General features: G+C 36.6%; 1 protein-coding gene across 1 annotated transcript in view; it reads left to right on the top strand.

The window, feature by feature from the left end:
• Window positions 1-2,721, top strand: part of sorl1 (sortilin-related receptor, L(DLR class) A repeats containing) — a 53,338-nt gene extending 50,617 nt beyond the window's left edge. The window contains exon 48 of the mRNA XM_079610902.1: window positions 700-2,721. Within this exon, the coding sequence (XP_079467028.1) occupies window positions 700-767 (68 nt within the window). The 3' untranslated portion in view covers window positions 768-2,721. The remainder of the gene's footprint in view (window positions 1-699) is intronic.
• The last annotated feature ends 15,251 nt before the right edge of the window (window positions 2,722-17,972 follow it).

Raw genomic sequence — 17,972 nt, forward strand, 5'->3', positions numbered from 1 at the left:
ACTTAATCTTAATTCAGTTTAGCTCAGTTGCCTTCAATTTAGCTAACTTAATCTTAATTCAGTTTAGCTCAGTTGCCTTCAATTTAGTTCACTTAATCTTAATTCAGTTTAGCTCAGTTGTCTTCAGTTCAATTTTTTTTCACTTCAATTCAGTTTACTTGAATTGAGTTTATTTCAATTTGGTTTACTTGTTTACTTCAATTCAGGTCAGTTTACTTCAGGTGTGTTGTGTTCAATTTATTGAATTTCACTTAAATTTGTTTTAATTTCAGTTCAGTTAAATTGTCGCTTCAATTCAGTTTACTTTATTTGAGTTCACTTATATGTAATTTAATTTCCATTTAGTTCACTTCAGTTCTGTTCACTTCAATTCAGTTTAGTTCAGTTGCATTTACTTGATTTCAATTAATCAATTCAGTTTTGTTCCCTTTTAATTAAGTTCAGGTCATGTGAATAATGTTTATTTCACTTCGGCTCACTTTATTAAGCACAAAGTTTTACATGGCTGAATTCAATAATTCGGTTTAGTTCCGTTGCATTTACTTGATTTCAATTCAGCTTAGTTCAGGTCAATTTCAAATAAGTTCAGGTCACATGAATTATGTTCACTTCTGCTCACTTTATTATTAAGTGCACAATCTTTTCCACACTATGAAAATGAGTTGCTAATGTTGTGTCTTTGTTCCCTCTCTTCTGAAGGTGACGATGATGAAGACGCTCCTATGATCAGTGGCTTTTCAGATGACGTTCCCATGGTGATTGCATAGCTGGACAACTCTTTTTCTCTCCTCCTCCTTCACTTCCCACTCCACTTCCTCATCATGTTTTCTTACGTGCCCATCCGGCACACCTTCAAGCTGCAGAGCTCCCTTCCTCTTGACTCCCCGTCACTTAGAAAAACGCTGGATTTATGTTTCTGGACCCCGAGGAAGAAAAGAAAGCATGGAGCGAAAGAGATATTTTTAAATATAAGATGCACTTTTTTCGGATGCGCAATAACTTATTTTTTATATATAATATATGTGGGTATTGGACTTTGTAGGCATTAACTGAAGCAAACTGTGAAGGAGTTTGTCAGCTGATCAGCAGACTCACTAAACAGGGAAAAGACCCTTATTGTACAAACTCTCACACGAGCATTACATTTGCTTTAAGCCAAAACGAGTATCTAGATTATGGGTACATCAGTGCAAAAATTCACAAAAGAAAAAAACTAGAAAGCAAACCTCATATGTATACAGATGAAAATGGACCAATGAATGCTGATAAAAAGGGAAGGCGGTACGTAGGCTCTTGACAGTAAATTGCACAGGATCCGATTTTTTTTGTTGCATACCGTATGCTCGATTTGTGTCACTTTGTCAGTAGGCCTGTCTTTGTCCATGGTACCTTGTTTACACTTTGTCTCCATTGTTACTTTCCTTGCTCAGCAATAGGTTTAAAATTCTCTGCTTTTTGAAAATGTGAAAATTGTTACCTATTTTGGTTGTTTTATCAGCTATTTTCAGAAAAGAATGACCCAAATTAAGACAATATAGGTTATTAGTGTAGTTCACATTAAGTCATATGCTCAGTCCATAAAAATTGCTTATGTTCACTGTCTGCTTTTTTCCTTTGATTTATCCTACGCATTTTATCTAGCAAAGATAATATTATTGCATATCCTGTGTGCTGCCATGGTTTTAGTCCTTTAGTGTTCTCAGGGAACTGGGTTAATGTAGATGTACCAGCGATATCAGTCACACTGCCACAGGCAGCGCAGTGTGTTTAATTCGGAGACTATTGTGCTGTACAGTAGTTCCATATTGCAGTGAAGCCTGTGCAGCTCTTGTCTGAGCGAACCAGAAGGCTTCATCTTAGTCTCTTGTGCCAAGCTTAAGAAAAGAAGAGGGTAGCGCAGACGTCTTGCCTTCCCGAACAGTTGTGAAGAGGTACATGTGTTAAATCCATGTTTCATTTTAACTGAATTGTGGGTGTTGCTTAAAGATTTGTTTATGAATGTATTTTTTTCTTCTTTTTTTGTATCTTATATTGAGGTGACCAGAAAAAAGGAAAATGGTTAGTCTACCCTCCCTGCTTATTTGTGTCCAAGGATTTTAAATGAGGTTTATGGCCAGTTTACATTAAATGCTTGTGGTCATTTATTAATGATACTCTCTCCCATTTTTTATTGGCTATAAACAAAACTGTTCAGTTGGTAGATGCGGCTGTTTTTAGTAAAATTTGTGTTTCTTTCAGTACCACATTGCCTTATTACAACACACTGAGTAAAGTATGTAGCAGTATGTCAATGTGATCACACGCACACGCTCACAGAAAATTAAAACGAGTAGAAAGATGAAAATTGTATAATGACAGGAATAGTGCGATAGGAAATGTGTGTATCGACATATTGTGAATTACCACTGTATAATGTTTTAAAAGTTCCAGTGCAGCACTTGTGTGAATCCCGAGCCACCATTTTTATTTTATCTTGTTTGTATTCTTTACTTTCAACCATTTGTGGCGATATTTGTCATGCCCAGTTTGAAACCAATTTGTTTGTTTTTTTGGTCATTAAGATCTAAACATTTTTACATAGCAGTGACGTTGGACACCGCCATGTTTAAATATTTAATCTTGCCTGCCTACTGAGGGTTTTAAGATAAGAATATTTTAAGTGGTGCAGTATGAGATGTTTTATGAACCACTTATGCTGAAATAAATGTGGAAAATGTTAAATCTGACTTCTCTTGATTTGTGTTTTGATGCGTTTACAATCACGCTCTTGCAAACAGTTATGACTCGAAGTTTCAGGGGGAATGTTTTATATAAATATATATATATATACATTTTATGTACTGAAATTGTTGGAAAGCTTAGTGATTGTGACGTTGAAGTCATGCGACTGGTGTTTTATGGTTAGTTTATAGCCGTTTAGCTTTTGTCTTCTGCTGGTTTTTGCTTTAAAATGAATAAAGGTTGTGTTCATTTGTGAAGAATATCATGATGAATTATAAGAATCGTAAGCTTTTGTTAGTCACATACCTTATTTTCAGCAAAAGCCAATGGAAAAATCCTATTGGGTTTTTGTCGAGGGAACCAGGGTGATACTAACTTCCGGGTTGGCCTACTAAAATAATACATGACCCCTGGCTGCACCTCTCAATAGCAAACAACCATCCAATTAATTCCCAATAGAGAAAAATCAAGAAAAGATTATCGCCTTTTAATGCCGACTTTAATGTGCATGTGTGAGTAGCCTAATTAAACTTACGGAATAATTTGGAATCTCCCGAAAAATCGACTCAAATCAACTTATTTATCTGTGGTGACACAGTATATGAAATAAAATTCATTTCTGAAAATAAGTAAACCTAAAGAAAACAGTTTCCCTGCCTCAGCCTCTGGCCCTTTTGCCCGGTGTTTATTGATGTGTGGGCTTTATTTGAACCACAATTAGACATGTTTATAAAGGTGGGATGTCTTTACGCAAGGCATGTTCCTGTCTCTGTTTATTTGAACTTGTCACCATTTATTTATCCTCACATCAAACTCCCCCAGCACAGATGTTGCGTTCGTGACGTCACGGTGAGCGCGCTGCTCGCGGTTTCACAGCTGAACGCTTCAGAGAGCGTTTCGTTTGCTCAATGAGCTGCTCTCTTTAACCTGCATTTGTCAGAACAATTCAGCTCTGATTAATTAAACATGCATACGCCAAAATAGTGACTCTGATTGTAGATCATAAGTGCTATGTTGCCAGCTTTGTTTACACACACACACACACACACACACACACACACACACACACACACACACACACACACACACACACACACACACACACACACAAAGTAAAAGTTTGTGTTTACTACTGTGTATAATTTTTTTTGTAGCCTATATGTAAATACACATGTATTTATTTAAGAAATATTTGCATGTATAGCCTACTGTATACATTTATTCATAATTTATATTAGGCTATATTTATGAATTTATATATAAAATAAAACATACAATATTTCTTAAATAAATACATGCATGTGAGTGTAACAAAATAATTATACACACACATTATGTAAACAAACTTTTTATTTCGGATGCGATTAATCTTTGCCCAGCACTACACACACAACAACACAGTACAACAAATAACCTACTATAATTATGTTTGGTCTAATTCAATAATTAGATCATATATAAATATTTCAATATTTTTTGCATTCATTTTTTTTTTTTTTTTTTTGGTTAAAAATTAAGATTTATTTTTAAAAAAAATATATATTTTTATTTCTCTTTTGTATGCATGTATTTTTTTGTTGTTTTAAATATAGCCCTTTAGGCATTGTGACAGCTTATTTGGGTTCTAGAATGAGTTTAACATGAGACAATGACAGTGTATCAAATTGTTATCAAAATATTATCAATTGGGACTGAAAAAGGTCTAAATCGTAATGCCGCAGCTTCCCTTATCCACCAGCAGATGTCTCTCATATCTCAGTTTACTTTTTCACCTTCAGTCTAATATGTGCTGTACTTGCTTACTGTACTGTTATTCCTTCTGTTTGGTGAGAACAACTATACCAAAAGAAGACATATAGTTAACAGTTTCCATAAGAGTATGAACTTTGGTGCTTTGTGTGAACCAATCTGTTCTATTCACAAAATACAGAATTCGTCTAGACAATTAAATGGAGACAAAATGAAAAATAGAAAGCATAAAATATTCATCTATGAACACTTTGCAGAGATATGCACATTTTTTTTTTTATAATTCAACCAAATTTGTAGATGCCTGAATTTTTTTTTAATCTAAAGTTTCAGCTGTTATTAAATAGATCCAGAGTTTAAAACTGAATAATGATATTCAAATTTAGTATTATTTATCTGTATAATAGGCTTTTTACATACCAACAGTGAACAGAAGACATTTCGTACATTTTGATTTGACATTTAATATTTCTTACGGGGTTTTTATTTATTTATTATTTTTTATTTTTTTATTAGCTGACAAGCTGCTTTGTGATCTCTTTTATTAGTAAACGCAAACTCTTGAAATGTTTCTAATCTGACGATTTTTGCGCAGATTTGCATTGATGCTCACTGATGCACTCACTGTCAGCGTAATATAGTGGCTTCTTTGATGTTTGTAATGGGAAAATAATTGATGTGAGCTGTCAAGTGTGTACAGATAAGGACTGTTAAGTTTTACAATGCCAAAGCTGCACTGGGACAAACAATTACACGAGGTCAATGTGGTAATGGATCTGTGTCTTTAGAGAAAAGGTCAGACAGAAAGGTCCAGGTCTAAAAATAGATCCTCTGAAAAGGTGGAAATGACTCTGTCTTGTTTTCTGTTTCTGCTTAAATGTTGACACTTAGCGATAGTTCACCCAAAAATGAAAATGCTGTCATTAATTACTTACCCTCGTGCTGTTCCAACCAAGATATATATTTATTTTTTTGCGCAAACAAGCACTTGCTCGCTTCATAAAATTGAGGTTAAAGGCCTACTGGAATCACATGGATTCATTTGATGATGTCTTTACTACCTTTATGGTCCTTGAAATTGGTAATTGCGTAGCTGTCAATGGAGGGACAGAAAGCTCTCAGATTTCATTAAAAATATCTTAATTTTTGTGTTATGAAGATGAACGGCAATATTACGGGTTTGGAACGACAGGTGAACTATCCCTTTAAAATGTTGTTGATTTTACTGTGCATTGTTTTTGTTTTCAGAAATAATTATAGGCTATACATGTTTTTAGAAATAACTATATGATTATTAACAACAATAAGGGCAGAAGGATCATAAAGATGACTAGACATTACATTTAAAAGGAAACTCCAGCAGTGGGTGCACCAGCACAAAACGCTGTTCCTTTCACTTCGTCTGTGATGCTTTTTCCTTCGCTTGTTTGGTCACTTTTCGACAGGGGGAAAAAAGCAAAACGGCTTTCTGAGAGTGCAGATCATGTTTCAAGACTTCAGCTTTCATCATTTCATTAGAGATACTGTTTAATATGTTTTTGATCTGAGACTAAACAATGCCACAACTAAAAAATGAACAACAACAAAAAAAGTATCTATTTTTGAAAACAGATGTAAGATATTTTAGGATTTGAGAGGTAACCTTTGCACTAAATCATGAATATTGTATGATTTATTGAATGAGTTAAATTTAATTTTTTATGACTTTTTTGCTTAAATGTTGAAAAAATTCATCATTTATGCAAACCATTTTAATGATATTTTAATGTACAGAGAATAAAAAAAAATGATTATTATATTATTTACTGTTGTGTATCTGTTATATCTCTACCAACAGTTATTTTTTTGTTAATTTTTTTTTTGTTATGGCATTTTATTTTTCTTAAGTTATAAGTTTCTTACCAGACCAGCTGTTTGTGGTTTTGTTAAAACAATATTATATGATAGAATAGTAAAATTATTACATATTTTAAAAAAGCTCATTATTGACAGCAGTTATTACAAAAAAATGCATCATTTTTCAAAAAAAATTTAATAAAACATTTGAATACTTGTATATAAAATATTATATTGTAATGTTCAAAATTGGAGAAAAGAAATCCGGAAAAATGATATTGCAGAAATGAAGCACCTGTTCAGATTTCCTGATGGTTGATATTTTCCACAGGTCTGATGGTCCCTGTGTTCCTGTGTGTGTCCTGTGTTTTTGTGCTCAGCATCCAGTCCTTCCATAAAACACCAGGAGCCTCTTGAACCGCGTGCTCCTAGAGGTGAAAGGTCACCAGGCAGGTGGCAGAAGAAGGTCAAGGGCAGGTCTGCCACAAGAAGTTACCAAGCAAGTCGTATAGGGCTAATTTGTAGGAGACCTTCTGTGTTGTGTCAGTTTAAGTGGTTCTGGAAAAAGCTTTTTTTTCTTTTACATTTTCAAATCTAAATCTAAATTACTTTTAGTGTTTCTGACAGGAATTTGGCCCTTCGTCTCACGGGCCATGACTTCCCTCTGTGCCTAGTGCTGGAGGCGGTTGTTCTCGGCTCAAGAGCGATATAACTTCCTTGACCCTTTCATATAAATTCTTGTGATTGGGAGCTCTGCTGTCACAACACTAAATAAGGGGCATTAAGTGCAAGTCTGAAAGGATTTGGCATTGGCTTTGGGAGTATCAGAGATGGAGAAAATGCTTTTCCAAGGGTTTGCTTTGAAACACCCGACATTTTGTATCTCCGTATTTCCCTCCCCCATTTCAAATCAAATTCTGACCATCTATAAGAGTTTTCTGAAACGTTATGTTTAAATAAGCAAATGTGGCTTCATCTGATTAAATTAGAGTTAAATGCTTTTACAGAGGGAAGTTTGGATATCTCTTTTTTTTATCATTTCATAAATCAGAAAAGACTAACAACTATAATTAAAAAACATATCTTTAAGAAACCAGGCAAATTATATATGAACAAACCCTTCAGTAAAAACCTTCAGAAAATGGATAGAAATAAAACTGTAAAGTTTGGTGTACAGTAAGTGCTTCTGAGGTATGTTTTAAAGATATGTATATAAATGTAATCAAATAAACAGTCAAATATGTATTTTGGATGTTTTCTTTCCACTAGTCTGAAAGAAGACTTGGGAAGCAAAATAACCCAAAATCTCAAAATTGACCAGTGAATGAAAAAAAACAAAACATGGTTTTCCCTGTTCAAATCTGCCCTAAAGTCGTATTTTTACACATAATTGTGCCTGGATAGCCAACACTGTCCAAGTCTAGTAGCGATTTTTATTGGACAATCGCGCAGGTCCTCGCAGCCAATGGAAGTGAACGGCGCTGTTCCTCTCCTAGCAACAGGACTCCTTAGTAGTGCAAACTGTGAGCTTACGGACAACTACATCACAAAATAAAAAGAACTTAACACTCCCAAACAATGTAGTTACTGCAACCCCCCCTTTAATTCTCCTTCTCTTTTCATTCCCAACTTCCCTGTCGATTTAGTGAATGCTTCCCGACACAAAGCTCAGCAACATGGAAAGCAGCTGTATCGGAACAGACGCTGGGGCAAAATCAGTTTTGATTCATCTACTGTCGATGAACAGGTTGGTTGACGTGCAAATTGTAAATTGTCCCTCTTCGGGCCTCTTCGACATATGGCGAAGCTTTGAAGCGCGCACAGGGCTGCTCTGTCTCCTGTTACACGTGGCCCCGCTCAGGTTGCTATGTTTAGCTTGGGAGAGGTGTCACCTAGTCTCCATCAGCACCAGCCAAATCTCCACAAACATTGGGCACAGCTGAGCTGGCTTACTACCTCCAGCCCAGCTGCGGGTTCAGACCGCGGCATCCCGACAGGTACCGCGGACGCCATTATGCCTGTGTGCCTTACCTGCTACTTTCCAGAAATAACACTGGCGAGTGCTTCGTTTCAAGCATTATTTGTCCCTCTTCAGTTCAGCCAAATGAGTCCAGACATTCGGGACATTGCTAGCTCGCAGATGAGCGTGAGAAAGACAAACAAGAGCCTGTTCTCCTGATACCGGCTCCATCCTCTTTTCTGGACCGTTGGCATGACATCTCAAACAAACAGCCGTCTCTTTGCTATTTACACTTTTTCAAAAGCACATTAATCTTCTGTAAGCTTTTCCCATGTATTAGGCATCTTGTGTTTATTGGGCTGGCTTTTTATTATTAATTGTAAATATTTACAGAGGACTTCTGGCAAATGGAGGTATAGTTAGCACCTCTTTAACACGCAGTATGAGGATGTAATGTGGTGCCAAAAATACCCCCAGCCACTTTCAGCCTCTTATAGCACATCATGTTGAACAAAAATCAACACTTACTGTCTGTTTTTGGCACATTCTATTTCTCTTCCAGAATGTGCGACGCATTGATGCATACGGAGATATTTGTTATGTGGATCAAAGTGTTTGAGGACATGCGGGACCTTTTTGCAGACCCTTTCTCTACGTTTTGGCCTTTTGTCCACACTGAGATTGCATTTTTGTCCAGCGAAAACTGAGCTTTTTGAAGACGCTTCCCCAAGTGGAGACATTTGAAAATGCTGTTTTCGCATTGTAGCGTGATCTGTGAAAATAGGTATTTGAAAACGGTGGCGCATATTGTACCCATATATCTATGGTTGTACCTCCATTGTTTTCAAAGTGTTTGCTAAAAGACAAATGTTACAAATTACATTTCTGCTAAGTTGACAGAATATTTACTTGTAATTGCTGCCCTGCGTCAACACATGATGACATTTGAGTTTTAGACCATACACAGAATAGAGATTTTAAGTGAGTGGTGGGATATTTTGCTAATAGCCTAGGACCTCAATACATTGCAGATATGCTCACTGAATATAAACCCAACAGATCACTGAGATCATTAGGATCACATCAACTAGAAATACCAAGGGTTCACTCAAAGCAAGGAGAGTCCGCTTTTAGCTATTATGCCAGCCGCAGCTGGAACCAGCTTCCAGAAGAGATCAGGTGTGCTCCTATAGCCACATTCAAATCCAGACTCAAAACACTTCTGTTTAACATTGCATTTACTGAATGAGCACTGTGCCACTGTTCGTCCGACTGTTTGCACTGTATTTTATTTTATTTTTATTTTTTTTACTCTAAACTGTTTTAATTATTCTTATTTCTTTTGATTATTTTAATTTCTTCTATGTAAAGCACTTTGAATTACCATTGTGTATGAAATGTGCTATATAAATAAACTTGCCTTGCCTTGCCTTGCCTAATAAAATGCCAGAAGAATAGAGTGGTGCAGGTACAGTAAGACGCCAGAACCCGGAAGTCTATTTCTCCGCTGGTTCCTTAAAGTTTTTTCTATGGGGTTTTATAATGTTTTTTTTTGTGTGTAAAATGAGATAACTTGACCATACTTTAACGTTTTGTTCTACAATGTAAATTACACACGCCCGCCCATAGTGAAAACGCACATTTTTAACCGTTATGTTCACTTGATTGGACAGTTTGGGGTGTGAGTGTGTGCAGTGTACGTTGTAGAACAAAACGTCAAAGTGTCGTCAAGTTATGTTTACCACAGGCTTTATTTCACTCATGAATTGAAAACCCCCATTATAAAACTGCATAGTAAAATCTTGAAGTAACCAGGGGGGAAATAGACTTTCGTGTTCTGACGTCATACCTGCACCACTCTCTGTGAGCTTTTTTACACAAACGCAGTAAGACGATTTAAGCATTTTCAGATGTTTCAGTGTGAACAAGCAATTTTGGGAAAAAGTAGAAAATGCTGGTGTGGACAGTGTACTAAAACAAATATATGTGGATGAATGTGGATGTAGCCTAACTTCCTCCATCTTTCGACAAACTGTTACGAGCAACACTATAGGAAACATGATTATTTCCCCTTCTCAGTGAACGTGATGATGGATGCTTCCTATGAGTCGCTCCTCTGGTGCTCAGCCGTGGCGGCGCCTGGTTCGGCCCTGCTGCCGCTGTGGGACAGTGTAGATATTGTCATTTCCTCACTGCCTGAGCTCCGTCTCCCCCACCCCACTGTAGCAAATGACACCCTCACTTCATAAAAGACACATTTGTTGTAACCCTCATGGCGTGGTCTGCTATTGTTCTGCGGTCTGCGTAGCATTTCCGTTGCAACAGATAGTGTGCTGTGCAAGAGTGATTTATAAACATGATCTGCTGTGAGAAAGCAGCATCATCAGGTGGAGGTAACCAGCAAGCCATTTTTCAAGCCATTTAACCATTTTATTGATGCTAAACAACATGGTTGTGCTGGTTCACCAGCTAAACCAAATGGTTCTTTTCAACAGGATCAGCCCAGGTCTGGTATAGGGGGTCATTGAGAAGAGACCCCGGATATGATTGTAAAGCGCTTTGGGTGTACAGTATGAAAGCGCTATATAAATGCCTCATTCATTCATCCATTCATTCATCCATGATACAGAAAAAAGAAAACATTACAAAATGTTGTTTATGTGCCATTAAGGACATGAATCTTTGTGTTTATGCTAGTTTCATACAGTTTGTTCAATTTTTCAATTTAATGACTCTAAAATTGTGGTCTAATTATCAAGTGATTATTGGTCATGATTGTTTTCAAAAATGTTTCTTCAAAGTACTTTATTTTTTACAAATATTAAGAATTCATTAATTTTTAGAGAGTCGCACCAGATGACACATTGCTTTGTCTTAAAAAGGTCAAGTTATGTGATATTTGAGAAGACGTATTGGCCTTGATGATTATGAGACTCTGGTGGGGTCATCTATGTGACATCATTTCATTTTGTTGTTTTTGTCTGGCATGTTTGCATGTACTTGTGGACCTTTTTTTCAAATATTTATTATTGTAAATATTTATGTCAATATGGAATAAGGTTTTTCTGCCCTGATTTTTTTTTTTTGTGTGTGAGGCTTAGTCTTCATTATGATATTGGATCACCTTGACATCTTTTAAAATCAAAATAATATTGTTTAAAAATATTTTTTTAATTAATAGTGTATTCATCTCATATATGTAAGAATGGCATTTTAAATGTAAAAAAAAAAAAAATACAGATCGGAGAAAAAACATCCCAATGCCATTGACCCACAGATCAAACTGCAGCCTTGTGCTGGTGTCCAGAGGGGGTCAAGCGATTCCGAATGAGCTGTGGATAAAATCGCAGTCATAATGTTTATATAACCGTCCATTTCCACCAGTGTCCTTGGCTGTCATCGGTAAGGTGAGCAGGAGCGTGTATCTATTCCAACAACACCTGCGTCTAAGGCCTCTGCTTCTCACTAATATCTCCGGCACTCCCTTTATCAGCTCTTGCTGCCAACTTCCGAGTTTTAGGAAAACACCAAATTGCCTCCCCTGATCCCCTAATTCCCTAATTCCAGCGACTTACTGAAGCAGTGAGCAGGCCACGTCTGGGGGGGGGATTGAGCCGGCACAGTGTTCGGGAGCGAGGGGGGCTGGAATCTGTGCCATATGAGTGTGCGCCAGCTTCCGATGGCATTAATGCAGCAAATTGACCCTTTCGCTCAGCACTGCCAACTCTGAGCCTGAGAGAGAGGAGACTGATAGCTGACATGTGTGCTCACTCCGGCATTGTGATACAGGCCGACACAGTCTGCTGGCTAGACTTTCGGTTGCCACATGAATGGGTGTACTGTGGCCCTAAGCAAAGCTCCCACTTTGACATGGCAAAGCTGGAAGGGAACACTTTTCGATGGCCTCTTGGCAAAGCAGAGTGGGCCATTGAACAACATTATACACAATAAGTGAAAGAGGGATTATGTAACTCTAAGAAAGGATTGACAAAAATATCCTCCCAGACCAGAAAAGTATTTTCTATGTGACATGTTGTTTAACTGTTCAAGCAGATGTTTGCTATTTTCAGAAACCATGAAACTGTAAGATTGTTTCTTCAAATTATGGGCACTTTTATGAAAACAAACTCTCTTGAAACACTTTCCGCAGTTCCTAGTTTCCATCACAGTCATTTCCATCACATTTCAGTGGTCGAACTTACAATTTTAAATTGTTTTGAATAAAAGCTTCCACTAAGATTAATTTCATAGTTAGCATTTTATGTATTCTGAATGTTCTAGTGTTTGGAGGGGAGAAATTGTTTGTTGGGATTGCTGACTGCATTTTTGTAATTTTTTATATATATATATATATATATATATATATATATATATATATATATATATCAAAGTTTCAAATAAATGTTACAATAGTTGTATGAATATTTAACATTTTATTTAGTTACTACTTTAAATGTAATTAAAATTGTACAAAACTGAGTTACTGTATTATTATGTTCACAATTCCCCCCTAATAATTTATGAGTTGTTTTCATTTCATATTTATGATAATTTCACTGTTTTAGATGATCGTACTTAAAATAGCCTATAAATAATTATGCAATTAAAAGGTAATAATAATAATAATACTTTTATGATGTATTTTCATATTGTATACATAAAAGGCAACAAAAATAAGCAATGATGGCATAGTAAAAAGTTTCAAAAACTATTTAAATGTGATGTTTAAGCAAGAGAAAAAAAAGCCCTTGGGAGATGTGGTTGAAGAAACACTAATAATTATGTAATTATAATGCCTGCGAGTCCTGTCAAAACTGTGTGATATACAGGGACCCTTGTGTCATTAATTCCTTCACAGTTCAATGAAGAACACCCCCAAACACGTGTGTTTGCTTTATTAATGTTCAAGAGCATGCATATTACAAGAAACACCAGTGAGCTATTAAATCCATTAATAATACATGCACTGAGAGTACGTGACCTGAAATGTTGAAACAACACATATGACATGAATTACATGGAGTAAATTCGTATTGTGATTAAGAATACAGTTGATGGCGTGACACACAGAGAGATGGTTGGCCACAGGCAGAGTGACTTCTGCCCTTGTGATTGGCTGTTTCCTCAGCCAATGCGACTGCTGCAGACTCACCTCTAATCAGGCTCTTCCTGTAGACAGACTCACAGCGCTTCTGTTTCCTTTTATCTTTCCTCCCCTCCGTGTTCAACAGATCGGATTGCACAGCAAAAACTTCGGTTAACTCTCCCCTTTCCTCATGCAGCCATGTTTTTACCAGATGAGGGGGGAAAAACTCATTTGAAGTAGGCCTAATTGTTCGTGTTTTTGGAATGATTTTATTTTCATACAAAAGTTATTTGCATTTGCACCACAGCCGTTCCAATTTATAAGTGACAGACCAAATTACATTGTTAATCAGGGAAAACAGTTTTATTCCAAGAAATATTGGAGGCTTGTGTTCCAGTATGCCATCCATTATGATCAAGAGGCATTCCCTAAATATGTTACATGAGACTGATGCAACGGTTTCAGGAATGCTGAACATCTGGCATTGCACCACATTTCCTCCGTTTTTTTGTAAAAACAACCCTTCTAAATGAAGGTAGGCCTATCTGTATCCGCCTTGAGCCATCCGTCGCTGTACAAAAAGTAGATTTTTATTATTATTATTTTTAGTTATTCTAAGCAACCTTGGAAAATAATACAAGTTCTTGGCCTTGGTGTTGTACCCATTCTTGGCACTCTGTTCAAACGTTTTACAATATCTGTAGTGAAAAGCGGCACTCTGATAAAAATGTAATTGAATTTAGTTCGTCCTTGCTCTTCTGCGACTTTTTTTTGAAGAAAAAAAATCATGACATAGCATGAAGGACACAAGACATTCAATATGCAAGTGTACGTTCAGCCGGCCTGCAAAGTGTCTCAGCGGCCAACCTTATGACGGCAACGAATATTTGATTTGGACTGAGACTCCCTAGAAATACTGGAATCTTATCTTTAAATAGATTTAAAGAAAGTCGCTCATCAATTATGCAGCACATCCTGCCTTTAAGATGAGATAGCAAAGTTAGCTTAAGGAAAACGAGATTTTTAGAGGGGAAAAAAAATCACTTTTCAGAGCTCAATCCCATTACAATATCGCAAAGGTTAACAAAATAAAAGTCTTATTCGACGTGAAACCTGGCTGTGTGTTGGACCGCGTGCGCTAGAGAGGCTGCGAGGGGCCAGGTGTTGCTAGATTTGGCTTCTCAATGTCACTGGTGATGTGAAAGGACAAAGGCAGTATTGAGAGCCCAGTCAGAGGCCTGGGAGGAGTGGGATAGTTTTACAGAAAAGCCACTGTTTGTGCCAAGCCTGCACCCATATACAACAGACACTGTGTTCTGCCGCTCCGCTCCCAGCTTTGTCCTTGCGCTCTGCCTCGCTCTTCCCCCCTCTTTTCTTCTTGTTTTCGAACAGGTAGTAATGGTGCTCTCATCTAGGCCAGAGATGAGAGAGACAGATAGCTGACTGTAAAGAACACAGTTTGGCATTCTAGACCTGGGCTCTTAACATCCCACACAAAGACCTGGAGCCGGAGGGAAACATGATAAAGCCGCGCGCGGAGCAGAGCAGAGCGACCAGAGACGCCCCCCTGCCCCGCCCGTCTGAGACTGCTGGGAAGTCTCGCTCCAACGGACATCTGTCCGCGTATCTTTACCTGCTGTGAATGCACCTCCAAGTCTCAAAGTTGGCACAAATCCCATTTCTGAAACCCCTTCCAAAGGAAAAGCTGACTTTTGTTAATTTTACTGTCTTCGCCATCATGAGACAAGAACGACTGAAAGGATTGTGTTTGAAATATTAACGATGACACTCTTACAGTTTGACCATGCAACACAGGGGAGAGTGGGGTAAATTGTGCCATGCTTTACAGTACTTACTGCACCGTAAAAAATTATATGATCAGTAAGTTATGACAACATGTGTTTTTACATTGCTTTAACTCATCAAAATAAGTCAAGCGTTTTTCAACTTTTTTTATAAGTTATACAAGATTCAACTCATTTTTAAGTCAGTTTAAAGTGATTTAAGTTGAAATTACTTAAATATCCAAGTTGATTGTACTTAAAAAATGTATGGCAGCAACTTTTTTTTACAGTGTGTAAGGCAAGTCTAGGCAAGATATTTCAAGGTAAAACAAATGCATATATATATTTCAGGATGTCTGTTATGAACTGAAATTAGAAGAAAGCATTTATAACAAGACTGTAGAAATACAAATTATCAAAAAAAAATAATGTCTAATGATAGCTTGCTCTTGTCAATGGGTATTTTTAATATTTCACATCAAAAATAGAAACATCTCTCAAAAATTACTAATACAATACGATAGGATACTTACCATCTTATCAAATTAATACTAGCCTATACTTATTAATCCTGCAAAAGGAAATTAAGGCCTTTTTTAAGTCTTTTTTTTTTGCAGGCCATTATTTTTCCTAAATTAGAAAGTACAAAACTGAATATTCAGAATGTACTGAAACATTTTTCAAAAGTTGTTGTTGTAATATAGTCAATTGTTACGAGTGTTTACTATATTTTGAAGCAAAGCTTAGTATTACTATTAGCAGGCACTAGTACATCTTACACCAAAACATCTGACACACTTTACCCCACAGTTTTAATGAAAAAATGCTTAATTTATTACTTCGTGACTAATCTTCAGCCAAATAATTGACATCACAGTTGACCAACATTTAAATGGTTGATAACAAATTACGCCATGCAGAAAATTCACTTGCAAAACAAGAAAAAAATCTGCATAACTTTTAACAAAATTATGCGGTGTGCTATTACAGTGACACATCTTACCTCACTCTCCTTATAAACGAGCAATAAGGGAAATTAACAAGGAAGGAAGAGCATTTCATAGGAAATTAATAAAGAGAAAATATACATGTATCAGCACACCAGCCTCTGTGAGTGTGTGTCGGGTCTGATCCTCTCACAGGAGTGTGATCTGCCTGCTGCATGAAAACAGAGAAAGATAACACTGATGTGATAATGAGACCCACCCAACCACACAGACAAACAGCCTGTCCTTCCTAAGCTGACAAGTCATCAGAAAGCAGTCAGCTGCATCTCTTCCACCTCTCTCTCTCTCTGCCCTGTTCCTGCATGTCATCCTCATTACGCCCCTGTGCTTCACTCCACCTGACCACCCGGAGCAGCCCGCTTTTATCATCCTCCACACAGCTCCGCTATCAAAACACAGCCGACAAACACAAAATGTCAAGTTAGCTGCACTCCAGTGATCAATCTGCTGTGAGACAAGAGGGACGGGAGATTTTTCAGCATAGAAAAACAACTATAAATTAATTATAAATCATATTTGTATGACTCATGACTTATTACTTTTCATGACTCATATTTTGTGATTATCATTAATAATACTAATATTAGTCAATTTTTTTGTAGTGCTTTATCATATTTTTTATTGTTTTATTATAATATGTTATTATTAGACAGTATCATAACACAAAGTTTTTAGTTTCCATCAACAAGTAATTTGTCTGTTCACTCCCAAGGCACAAATTCTGTGTGACATGCAGCCAACCAGAAGCTTTTTAATGTTTAATATGCAGTTACGAGGAATGGGATTGTAGACCAATGAGATTTCACTGTGGGTGGGGCTACCATGCACAAAACCAAATAATTTACAAAATGCCCCGATTTTTGTCACGGTTGCAGCCAGTTGGGATAAATGAAACTTTATAAATTGTAATAAACTCTAAGAAATTATTACATTACATCGTTATTATTACAATACATTCACTTTTGTAATAATGTATTTGTAATCAGTTGTTTATAAATAAAGCACACTGCACTGTGATGAGATATATCCAGCTGCAGACCCGCAGCACCACCAGTTTCAGAACCCCAGCGCCAGAACCCCAGCGCCAGAACCGGAAGTGAGGGGGGGAGTTATTGACAATGAGACAAGCAATACAAGTCTACAATAACTACAAATTAATTTAATATATATTTCTCCTGGAGATGCCCGAATGTTTTGTTCAAATATTTGACTTGCTGTATCCACATTATAATAGATATAGGATCTATAGATGTACACTACTCTGCATTGTGAAAAGCCAGTGTCAAGGTCCAGCATACTTCTGAATGATTGGTGCCAGTTTTCATAATTAATTTAACAATGGTATATGTCACTTTACAATAGTTTGTGGCATTTTCTCTCATGCTAGTTTACAATTATTTGAAATACCTGATTGGTAAGTGTCAATTTGTGGTGCACAAACAACATACTCCTGCTTGTAGTAGGCTACCACTTTAATAAGAACATTTTACTAAAATAGCTAAATAGTTTCTATATTCTTGTATAGTTACAAATGACAGCTTAACTGTCCTATATACAAATAGAAATAAATGTGTTATCATAACAACTGTATTTACAATATGTAGGTAATACATTGTCAAAATTATTATACAAAAAAGAACCATAGTAAATATAAATGCATTCAACGGACCACGATATTAAAAATGAAATGAAGCCCAATGTTTCTGTACCTTAATGTATCATTATAACATACGTATAAAGTATGACGTTTCGTGTGTAATAAAAGCATACCGTTTCGTGTCTAAGCAAATTACGCTTCAAAACGTTAGGTGGCGTCAAAGAGTATAGAA

Source organism: Phoxinus phoxinus, assembly GCF_949152265.1.
Source record: "Phoxinus phoxinus genome assembly, chromosome: 4".
NCBI classification, from domain to species: Eukaryota; Metazoa; Chordata; class Actinopteri; order Cypriniformes; family Leuciscidae; genus Phoxinus; species Phoxinus phoxinus.